Source organism: Petaurus breviceps, unplaced genomic scaffold (genome assembly GCF_028583685.1).
Source record: "Petaurus breviceps papuanus isolate PSGF00001 unplaced genomic scaffold, PetGlider_PUasm1.0 90808, whole genome shotgun sequence".
Taxonomy (NCBI): domain Eukaryota; kingdom Metazoa; phylum Chordata; class Mammalia; order Diprotodontia; family Petauridae; genus Petaurus; species Petaurus breviceps.
Genome location: NW_027187349.1, coordinates 18,290,446 through 18,302,719, shown reverse-complemented (window position 1 = coordinate 18,302,719; position 12,274 = coordinate 18,290,446). Strand labels below are relative to the sequence as shown.

The window sequence follows — 12,274 nt, the reverse complement described above, 5'->3', positions numbered from 1 at the left end:
CTTGAAGATTATTCTCCTCTCTCCTCTGAATATTCCCTTCTCCAGGTTAATGCCCAATTCCTTCATCCAATCTTCATGACAAGGAATCAAGAACCTTCACCATCATAGTTACCTTTATTTGGATAGGCTCCAAATTATCAATGACCTTCTTAAACTGTGGTGCCCAGAAGGAAATACAACAAGTCCAAATGAAGTATAAGGAAAACAGTGAAAATATCATCTTCCTTGTTTTGGATGTCACATTTCTTTTAATGAAGCCCAAGACTGAACCAGCTTTTTTAGCTGCTACATCACAAAAATGACTCAAATGGAGTAAGTACTGGAGTCTGAAACCCCAGATCTTTTTCACGGATTGCTGTCTATCCAAGACTCCCCTATTTTCTATTTTTTAACTTGATTTTTTTACATCCAAGTGCAAAGACAATTATTTATTGCTATTAACTTTTATACTGTTAGATTTGATCCAAGGCTCTTGACTGTCAAGTTCATTTTGGATCTTGATTCTGACATCCATTGTGTTGGTTATTTCTTCCTACTTTGCGTCATCTGTAATTCGATGAGTATATCATCTATGCCTTTGTCCAAGTCATTGAGAAAAAGACATTAAACAGAACAGGGCAAGCACAGATCCCAGAAGTATTCCATTAGTGACCTCATGCCACATTAGAGATAAAGAATTTATTAAGTGCTTTTTTAACATATACATGCCAGTGGCCATACGGCATAGTAGCAGGATAGCTGATAAGGCCTGATAATTCTGGTCCTTCATCTTACTGAAAGGAATAGAGTGAGCGTCCATACCCTCTTCAAACTAAGAAACTAGGAGAGCTGAGGCCCACAGAAAACTTGTGAAAGGGAAACAGGGACTATGGGTCAGGAGGAGAATGGGGGCTTCTGGTTCCCCTATTTCATTGGTTTTTTGGCCATGATGTTTGGCACACAGGTACTTAATAAGTATTTTAAGAATGAATAATTTAACATTATATTAAATTTGACTCATTTTTATATGCCATAAAATAGTTTTTCTCCCCTGGTTAGACTAGACCTGTGATTTCGGGGTAGGGAACACCCAGTGAAGAGTTTACCAATCAACACAGATCACCATGTTCTTTGCAGTTTGTCTCAGAATTGTCTGAGGAACTGAAAGGTTAAGTGATTGAGGGTTATGCAATCAATACCTATCAGAGGTGGACCTTGAACCCAGGGGCTTTTTTATTCCAAAATCAGTAACTAACTATTTTGCCTCTTCAACTTTATCTTTAAATTTTCTAGGAGTCACTGTAGAGGAAACAAGAACTCCTTCCAAAGTTTAAAATGGCAAAACATTATTATTTTGAGCATTCATACATAAGTTGTAGAACTCAAATTTCTAGTAAAAACAAAGCAAAGACACCCACAACTAAATATTCTGCTTACTATTTTATAAGCTATCACATCATAAATCTAATGTAGATTTTCAATAATTACATTGACACAAACTCAGAAAGATGCAGAACACAAAATACGCGTAAGAACCAAAAGGGTCTAACAAAACTATAGATTAATAATGTGAATATTGGGGCGGCCAGGTGGCGCAATGAGTAAGAGCACCGGCCCCAGCGTCGGGATGACCTGGGATCGAATCTAGGCTCTGATATTTAGCACCACACCCAGAAATAATTGGCTGTTTAACCTTGAGCAAGTTACTTAACCCCAATTGCTTTAAAAAAAAATGAATATTAAAACTCACATTATCCATCTGTTTCCAGCACATGTCAAGATATTGCTGAGCTTTTCGTCCTTCTTGGAGATGCTAAAAAGTGCAAAAGAATAGAAAACGAAACTATATTTAAAAACTAACTAAATAAAAATTTTCTACATAATGTTTATATAATTTTTTAAAAGCCTTGTTGATAAATGAATTCTATCGAGACATGGAAAGAGATTACTATTCAAGTGATAACCTCTTGTTACAGGAAATAATTATGAAGTTATCAATGGGCATAATCTCATAAAATGGATTACTATCTGAAACTAAAAAGGACTGTACAAATTAGGCAAGTAAAATTCTCTTAACAATATCATTAAACCATTATAAGTTCTAGGATAAGAGAAAATCATTCTATGCTGAAAAAATATATTAAAATTAAGTAAGCTAGTGATTTTCCTCAATTATGATATTTTGACTATTGTACATGGATACAAAATACAGTAATTACCATTTTTCTTTCTGTTTTCAGATCATGAGAATATCTCATTAATTCACCATATACTCTGTGTCCCATTTCTTCTGCTACTACTTCTCGTTGTCCAGCATAGTCATTTAACTCATTAAGGATGTTAAAAAAGGCTATACAAGAGGTAAACCTGTCAAAAACAAATGTTAAAGTATAACGTAGACTTTTATATTCATTGAGGATGTCTTTAGTGAAGTATAAATAGAATTTGGGGTGATGACAATTGTTAATATATTCATCTTAATTACATTTAAACTCTTACAAACTTCAAATAGGAAGATCCTACACTAGATTTTAAATGGACACATACTTCCAGACCTCTTGAAGTAATCTTAATTTATAAGTAAAATGATATTTGGTGTGGAAAAGAAAGAAAAATACTACCTGCAGACCCTTTCAGCATACTGGTAATTGCTGAAGATGTCAAATTACTGGCCTGACCTTGGGAATGAACTTGGGTTCCTAGGCTTGGAAGCTGAACTTGTTGCAGAGATGATGTGCTTGCGCCAGGGTGGAACCTGCCAATCATACCACTCAAGTGCATCCCGATGGGTGATTTACAGGACAACTTTTGTATCAGCTCTGGACACAGCTGCCTGTTTGTCTGCCCACCGCCTGAAGGGAAGTAAGGTGCCATTATGGCTGGCACTAAAAACGGGGATAAAGGGGGCAAAAATAAGGGTAAAGAATGTGTGTGGAGGGAAGGAGAGAAACAGAGAGTCACCATATTAAAATACACAGATCTACTTTTTATATTTTGATTACCTTTTATTAATCGTGAAATATTGCTAATATGGTGGTCTGATAGCTCAGAAATTTATAACGAACTTAAGAATCCTGACTTCTCATGTCAGGTAATCCTAATTATGCATATGTGTATACATGTATACGTGTGTGTGTGTATGTGAGAGAGAGAGAGAGAGAGAGAGAGAGAAAAGCTTGTGAGGTCTGTTTTCTTCCTTTCTCCTTAAGGGATTTCTGGATTATGCACATTTCACTTATGCTTCTAAATTACAATTATATATCTGTCTATTGTATATCTAAGTTAGTTGTGCATACAACCCATTCTATCTTCTATGCCTAGATCATTGCACTGAAAATAGTAAGTACTTAATAAAAGTTTGCTATATAAATAACCTTGACAAAAAGCTAGTACTGGACTTCTAGTTTCTCTTATTCTGTTGAGGAAATTATAATTACTCTGAAAAGCTGTTTTCCTTTTCTCCTATTTAGTTAACAGAATATTTTCTCCACCGAAAAGAATAAAGCAAAAACCACTATAAAATAAGGTATGAAGATTGTGACAGTGTAAAATACAGACATGTGGTCTGTATTTCATTTGACAACTTTCATTTAGACTATTTCAGAAAGCAGTTCATCAAGCTCATTTAAAGAGATGTTTATAAAAAAGGAACCAGTGGCTCCTTTTCACAGAATTAGCATATAAATTTCTTAACACAAAATTATCAAAAATACAAAAATGAAATTAATTTTGGAATAATGTTGGAAAGTACAACATAAAGCTACCATAAACAAAAGGCAAAAGACAAATCACTTCAAATTTTTCTTTAAAATAGCTTATCCTTCCGGTAATTAAGAAAATCTTATTCATTTTTCAGTAAACATCATGAAGTAATATCCTTTATATCTAGCCTAGCTTCTAAGGTACTATTCATATTAGTTGAGTATCTTTTTACAACTGATTCAAGGATTAACAAGTTTACTGATAATATCAAAGATTCTATATATCATCATAACTAAAAGAATTGGCAATCTATAAAAAGCTCATGAGGAGTTTATTATTTTGGCTAGAGTTGAGTTATATAATTGCATTATGACATTACATTGTCAGGTAAGTAAACAGACATTTTATAAATAGATACCAAAAACATGTACTTTACCTAGGCTCTTCATCTTTGGATGAACGCTTAGGGCAGTATTTCTTAACCAGATTCCTAAATGGAGGGAAAGACATAAAGGAAATTATGCACATTCTATCAATTGCATAAAAATATTATGAAATTCTCTATCTCTACTCTAGAGAACTCCCCTTATGGCACATACTATTCACTTCTGAACGGCATTAAAACACTTTTGCATTATTTTCTTTAGTTGAAAAATACTTTTAAAAAATAGAACAAAATAATAATAAACCAAATTTATCTGGTTTGGGTTTATAGCATGTGAAATAGAGCACACATTTAGCACACATTCTCTGAAGCATTTATGCTAGAGGCAGTATGGTGTAGAGAAGAGAGTGCTAGATTTGAAATCACAGGATCTGGGTTCAAACACTAGGCAGTTCCAAAATCTGGAATGTGGAATCCTGGGCAATTCATTTAAGTTCTCTAGGCCTCAGTTTCTTCACTTATAAAATGAGGGTACTAGATTGGACGACCCCTAAGGTCACTTCCAAATCTAAATCTATGATTCTATTCAATACTAAAAATAAAATACTACAATCAAATGACCACCGTGAGTGTTACTCAGTATTTAACCTCATTGTTTAGTATTTTATTGTAGAAACTGTTAAGAATCTGTGACCAAATTAAAGTAAAATTATATTTGGGCTATTCCATATGAAAATAAAGCGCCGTACTGAATGGAAATGGTGATAAAGGCTGGTAGTAATGATAGAGAATGCTTATGATTTCTCTTCATAGAACTTTTTCCTTCTTTTTAGATTTGATTTTGGTAATCCTAGCCACTACCAAAATCTAAAGACAAGTTAAATTATACTGTAGAATAGAATATAAGGTCTGTAAGGACCGAGACTATGTCAACCTAGCACAGTACCTGGCACATAGTAGGTACTCAATAAATACTCTTGAAATTTAATCAAATTTAATTGGAAAGGCAGTATGGACTACTTAAAAGAACATTAGAGATTTCAGTTATGGTATAAAATTCATTAAAAAATTATCTTCATGGAGACAATTCACTTTACCTTTCTAGGAATCAGTTTTATCATGTGTTAAGTGAGAAGACTGGACAAGGTGTTCTTTCCAATTGTTTTGCTTTCTAGCTCTGTGCTTTTCTAGAATATAGTCAAAATGCACATGCAAAAACTATTTTACAATGGGAATACTATAAATTATGTAGAAAAAAAGCAAATGAATTACTGACCTGGACACCAAATTTATTAAAAGCAAATAATTATTTTTAATTAAAATTTTTTCAATCCACGAAAATCTGCCTTCTCTCCCTCCTTAACTCTTGCCCTCTCCTCTTCAATTGAGAAAGAAAGAAAAATAAAATCCTAAAATTCCTGTCTGATCAAGCAAAACAAATTTCTATACTGGAGGGTACAGGGAGAAAGTGAGTCTGAGTGAATGAGAATATGAATGGCTGGTCATTACTATGATCAAAGGTCCTATTCTTTCAGAATTGTTTGTCTTCTCAATGTTGTTGTCACTGCGTAACTGCCCTAGTTATTCCTCAACAGGCTTTAGATTAGACTGGAAACTGGAAGTGAAACCCTCTTCTGCTCTAGAGTCTAAACCCCCCTGGTACTGAAGGCTTCTAAACTTACTCCTTACTGGACATACAGGATAGAGCCCATAACCACTCCTCACCCTGGAATACCACCCTCAGGCACAGGCCACCTCCTCAGTAAGCCTTGGATCTGTGACCATCAACGAGTGGGTAATAACTAAACTGCCAAATGGTACCTGTTACTATATACCCTACACAAGTTCAGGGTCATTTAGGCTCAATCTGGAAACTCTTCTTGTCCTTGTAAAGAGCTTCTCCCTGGGCTAGAAAGCTCTGCACAGTACTTTCCTGGACAGAGCCTGTCCCCATTGTCCACAGACCTCTCTGTCTCCCTATGCCAAAGTGGGCCACAAATCTGTGATTTTTTTCTTGGATTTCCTGAACAAGAATTAATCCAGTGGGGGCAGCTAGGTGGCGCAGTGAGAAAAGCGCCAGCCCTGGAGTCAGGAAGACCTGAGTTTGGTTCCAGCCTCAGACACTTAACACCCATACAAAAAAACTAGCCGTGTAACCTTGGGCAAGTTACTTAACCCCAATTGCCCTCCAAGAAGGAAAAAAAAAAAAAGAATTAATCCAGTGCATTTGCTAAATCAATATGAAGGAGTAGTGTGTGGGAATGGAGACAGAGAATTCTCTATCCTGCTACTCCAGCATCTTGGTTCTGCCTTTACAAATAGTTATTTTCAACAAAGTAAGGTCATTCAATTGTTTCTCATTTGAAGCTATAGTGTCTATTTCATACAATTATAACATACATACAAAAATATACACATACATTCCTTTGAGCTTATTCAATTTCTTAATACTTGCAAGCTCATTCTCTGATTCTATTTCAGGTAAGTCAATACAGGAGGAATATTTAATATTCATATCAGGTTACTGCCTCTGTGATAAATTCTGGAACATTTATTTGAAGTGGAATGAAAGTGCAGAGTGAACAACTCTAAAGAAAACTATTCTTAAGTGTAAGGTATTGCAGAGATTACATGAAGAGATTTTTTAAAAGATAAAAGATACAAGAGTTGGATTTCCAAGTCCTGCATTCCTTCCATTGCTACTCAAGGAAACAAATGTAAGTCAAACTCTGTAATAACTACATCAACAAGTAAGAAGACATCTCAAATGGCATAAGGGGAAAAAAGGCACGTGACGATAAAGCCACAAGTTACTTGTCTTCCATATCTCTGCCTCTACCTCCATGTAGCTGACAGGTCAAGAAGAAAAGAAAATCAAAGGGATTAAGGAAAACTTTGTAGACAAGAACTAGAAAGAATATATTTACAACATGTGACTCCAACATTGATAACACTATTAAAAACAAGACAAGAAAAACAGTGTATATGTATATGTATATATACATCTGTGTATATGTATATGTATGTGTATATGTATATGTATGTACACATACAAGAATGTATGTGTATATTTTTAAAACAGTGGTGAGACATCATGGCACAACAGCTCTAGTCAAAGGATCCATTTCAAATCCTAGCCCTGCCACTTACTGTGATTTTGGACAAGTCATTTAAACTTCCAGACCTCAGTTTTCTCATCTGTAAAAAGAGGGGGCTAGATTAGATGGCCTCTGGCATTCCTTACAGCTCTAATTACCATTACAGCCTCTATGATGTTGTGATAAACTGACAGTTTCTAAAATGAAAAACAAATACAATGAAATAAAAGTTCCTATTTAGTATTACATCTCTTAAAGAGGAACTGAAGAGGGGTTGTGTTTCCCTGTAATAGTGGATTGTAGTTTTGTACCTCTCCAAAAGAAAGTTGTACCTCCCTCACTAGGAAAGAATGAGCAGAAGTAAGAAATAACTTAAAAGATAAAAGGGATGTTCAAAGTGTTAACTTTAAACTTGTCTGCAGCACATATGATGGCCCATACTGTAATCTTTGCTGCTGAGGAGGGCAAGGCTAGTGGAAGGTTTGAGTTGGGGAATTCTGAGCTGCAGGAGTAGTAAAGCTGATCAGGTGTCTGGTAACAATATGGTGAGCCTCCAGGAATGGAGGGCCATCAGCTCACAATAAACGAGGTAGGCCCCAGACAGAAAAACAGAGCAGGTTAAACCTTCTATGCAGATCAGTATTAGGATTGAACCAATGAATACACTAGCAGCCTAGGAAATATATGAAAGAAATAATTATAGGGAATTCATTGAAAAACAATGTCAAGATACAGAAAGATCACAAAAGGCTAGAAAAATGAGCCAAATCTAGGCAGACAGAATGTAATAAAGATAAATAAGAAATCCTAAACTTAGATTTTAAGAATCAACTTCATAAATAGAGGCTGTATCTTCTCTACAAACTACAGATTGTGGGGGAAAGATTCAGACACTATTATGTACAAGATTAATGAGTCAAAAATATAATATGGAAGGAAAAAGGAAAATAAAAAAGCTAATGTGGCCTTAGATTGTATTAACAGAGTAACAGTGACCAGAACAAGGGAGTCCACTGGACTATGGACAAGTCACATCCAAAGTACTTTATTCAGCTCTGGACATCACATCTCAGGAAGGATATTTGGTAAATTTGAGTTCATCCAGAAAGAGGCAGCCAGGACAGAAAGTGGAGTGAAAATCAGGTCAAAAGATCAGCTGAATAAAGATATTTAGTTTGAAGTAAAGAAGATTTGGAGGGTACCTGATAGTAGTTTTCAAGCTGTCTTGGAAAAAAAGAGACTTAACTTTTCCTGCTTAGCCCCAGAGGACAAAAATTTGAACAATGGATGGAAACTGAAAAGGTAGACTTTGGACTGATATAAGGAAAAACTTTCTAATAATCCCTGATGTCCCACAGTAGAATGAAGTTGCTTCAAGTAGTACGGAGTTTGGGGTGGCTAGGTGGTGCAGTGAATAGAGCACTGGCCCTGGAGCCAGGAGGACCTAAGTGCAAATCCAACCTCAGACACTTGACAAGATTACTAGCCATGTGATTTTGGGCAAGTCAACCCCAACTGCCCTCCAAAAAACCCAAAAAAAAACAGAAGTAGTGCAGAGTTCATCATCCTCATTGGAGATTTTCAAACAGAAGATGGATGACCCACTTGACTCATCAGTGATATTGAAGGGATTTCTCTCTGTGTATGAGTTGCACTCTAAGGCTTCCTCTAATTCCCAAATTTTGCAAAAATTTTCTTTCAGGTTTAAGAAGAAAAAAGAAAAGTGATCATTCATATTAGCAGTAAGCATAAGCATCTGGGGAAAAAAGTCATACTGAACAAAAGCAACAAATGAGAGTGCATAAATTAAGAACATAAGCTTTCTCCTCTGATTATATTTATCTGCCAATCATCTGTCAAAAATAATTGTTAGTTGTGAATTTTTAATAGCTAAAAGGAAAATTAACTTACCTCAACTGTTTCGCATAGTTCTGTTCAATTTCTATCCTCTCTTTAACAAATTTTGCATATCTTTCCAGGAAGTCAATTCCCCACTGTGTATGCTTGTCCAGATTATCAAACTGATCCTACAAAATAAGAAAAAAATATATTAAAGCCCTAAATATTTATTCACAAATATTTAGTCAACTTCTGATAGAGGATCACCAATTTCGAGTGGTTATCCATTTCAACTTACTCATTTTCTAAATACAGAAACAAATACAGAAAAGTATATTTTCCCAATGAAATACAGATATTAATTAGCAGGACCAGGAGTCAAAAACAGAACTTCTGACTCCAAATTTGCTCATTTCACTTCCTGTGAAATAAACATACTTCCTGTCCTACTATGGTTAAATGTATTTACCCAATTACTTGGCATAGGAGATGGCAAGACAACATTTTTTGATAATTAAATATTCCTGTTCTCTCTCCATTTTAAAAAATTTTTTAAATCATCTTCATTTCTGAATATATACCTTCCTCATCCCCTGTAAGCAAGAGGAAAAAAGGAGGGGGAAAGAAGCAGTTCAGTAAAACTGACCAACACATCAACTGAGTCTGACATATGCAATGTTTCACCTACTCCTAATACTCCCAACTTCTGAAGAGATGGAAAGGCAGTGCATTTTCTCATTTGTACTTTGAAGCTAACCTGAGTCACATATAGGTTTAAGATGAGATTTATAAAGCAAAATAAATAGCTTTAAAATCTACTGCAATATACAACAATATAGAAATAAAAAGAATGATAACAATAACTGATAAATACAGTACAAAATTTAAATATCTGAGTTTTGAATGTCTGGGTTAATAAGTGAACAACAAAACAAATTATTTTTGTTTTGGATAACAACATTAGTTGGCACTTATACAGTGCTTCGAAGTTTGATAAGTGTTTTTATGTATGTAAATTTCACTGTATTCTAACAACCCTATGTATGTTCTAATACTATCTCTTTTTATAGAGGAAGAAACTGAGGCTAAAAGATATAAAGTGGCTTGGTCCAGGATCACAAAGCTATAAAGTATGTGAGATGTGATTTGAATTCAGGTCTTCCTAACTCCGAGTCCAATACTCTAGCCACTATACCACTTAGATATCAAAAAGAAATGCTAAGAGAAACACAGAACATGGAATAACCATAAATGACATAGATTTGTATTGAATTTTCCTTACTAAAAAGATTTCTTTCCTTTATGGTAGAACTTGATAGATGTGGGCTCATCCTAAATATGCCCAGGGCAATTCCACTACTGACATACTAAAACAATCTATGGTACAGTTTGGGGAAGATGGGAGTGAAGAGAGTGGAACCTTTTCAGGGGGGAATGAGAAACAATGGACAAAATAAATACGTATCTTCAAACACAATTCCCTCATATAAATACATCTACTTTTTTCAATGGAAACAAAGTTCAAATCAAAAAAATCAACAAAATTGAGACTAACCCGACGTATTGACTAAAACTAACAATGAATACAGGGAAAACAGTGAATATAGAGAAATTATTTAATTCCATATACACAAAAGAAGTCAAATCTCAATGGGGACAAAGCCTGAAACTATCACCATCAGTCAGTAGTCACCTTGCTTGCTGCAACTGAGTGTGAAGTTTTTTAAGCTCCAAGTTATACAGTTTTTGCATGGAAGTAATCCATAATAATTTTCAATACCATTCATTTCATTAAATGCAATACAAGTTTGCTCTTTAAAAAAATAGTTAAGCAATCATTTACACTTTTCAATGGTTTTAAATTAAACGGAATTGTCTTAATTTAGTTATTGTTAGATCATGTGACAAACAGTAGAAGAAGATAATTGTTGGATTTATATAGCAAGGATGCAAGGATGATTCAACATTAGGGAAACAAAATAATCATATCACAAAAACTCCTAAAACTACTGTTGTATCAATAAATGCAGAAAAAACTTGTGACAAAATGCATCATTCATTTGTGATAAAAACCCTACAAAGCACAGGCATAGAAGGATCTTTTAAAAATATATATGATAGGGAGTGGCTAGGTGGTGCAGTGAATAGAACATCGGCCCTGGAGTCAGGAGGACCTGAGTTCAAATCCAGCCTCAGACACTTGACACACTAGCCGTGTGACTTTGGGCAAGTCACTTAACCCCAACTGCTCTCCAAAAAGCAAAATATATATGTTGTACACACACACACACACACACACACACACACACACATGAGATAAACAGACTATCTCTAAAACTAAAAGCTAACATTATTTGCAAAGGGAAATATGAGCAGCTTTCCTAATAAAACAAAGTAGTAAAAACCTCAAAGAATTAACAAAGAAACAGACACAATCAATAGTTTCATTAAAGTTGCAGATTCATAGGATCATCAATCTAGAGTTGCAGGGACCTAAGACTTCCATCAAGTCCAACCACCCTCATTTTACAGATGAGCAAACTGAGGTGCAAGGAAGTTGAGTGACTTGTCCGAGATTAAACTACATAAAAGACATCCACAAATCAACAGTACATCAAAATGATAATAACAAAAACCTGGAGCAAATAACAGAAAGGGAGATCTCATTTAAAATAACTACAAATATCATAAAATACCTGAGTTAATCTACCAAGATACACTTAAAATCTAAAATCTACACTAAAAAATTGCAAGATAAATAACAAAATTGAAGTGATATTCACAGCTCATGGTTGAGTCACATGAAAAAGATAAATTGTGATATCTAAAATTTTTAAAGTAAGTTTTTGTTTGTCTTTTGTTTCTTTTATCATAATAGTTACACCCAGAACCCTTGCCCCTTCCAAAAAGTCATCCCATATAACAAACAGTACTGTTTTTAAAAGAGGGGAGAAAAATCAGCTCAACTGATTGATACATTGAAAAAGCCTGGAAAAATAGGCAATGTCTAACATCTCTTGAGTAGTCGTTCTTATCTTTAGAATTTTATTGCATTTACTTTTGGGGGGGGAGGGTAGTATTTTGTTCTTTCCATATACACTGTTGTATTCATTGCCTTTATTGTTTCCTTGGTTCTGTTTACTTTGCTATAGATCAGTTCATGCAGATCTTTCTATGTTTCTCTGTTTTCATCACATTTGCCATTTCTTACAGAACAATAATATTCATTACCTTCATGTATCACAATTTGTTTAACCATTCCCCAAATCAA

At 34.7% G+C, this 12,274-nt stretch overlaps 1 protein-coding gene across 3 annotated transcripts in view; it reads right to left on the bottom strand.

The window, feature by feature from the left end:
- Positions 1-12,274, bottom strand: part of FNBP1L (formin binding protein 1 like) — a 116,153-nt gene that overhangs the window by 39,684 nt on the left and 64,195 nt on the right. For all 3 annotated transcript variants that reach the window (XM_069070537.1, XM_069070535.1, XM_069070536.1), the window contains exons 2-5: positions 9,076-9,191; positions 4,118-4,171; positions 2,199-2,346; positions 1,730-1,792 (exon numbers count right to left, since the gene is read on the bottom strand). In XM_069070537.1, coding sequence (XP_068926638.1) covers positions 1,730-1,792; positions 2,199-2,346; positions 4,118-4,171; positions 9,076-9,191 — 381 coding nt within the window. The remainder of the gene's footprint in view (positions 1-1,729; positions 1,793-2,198; positions 2,347-4,117; positions 4,172-9,075; positions 9,192-12,274) is intronic.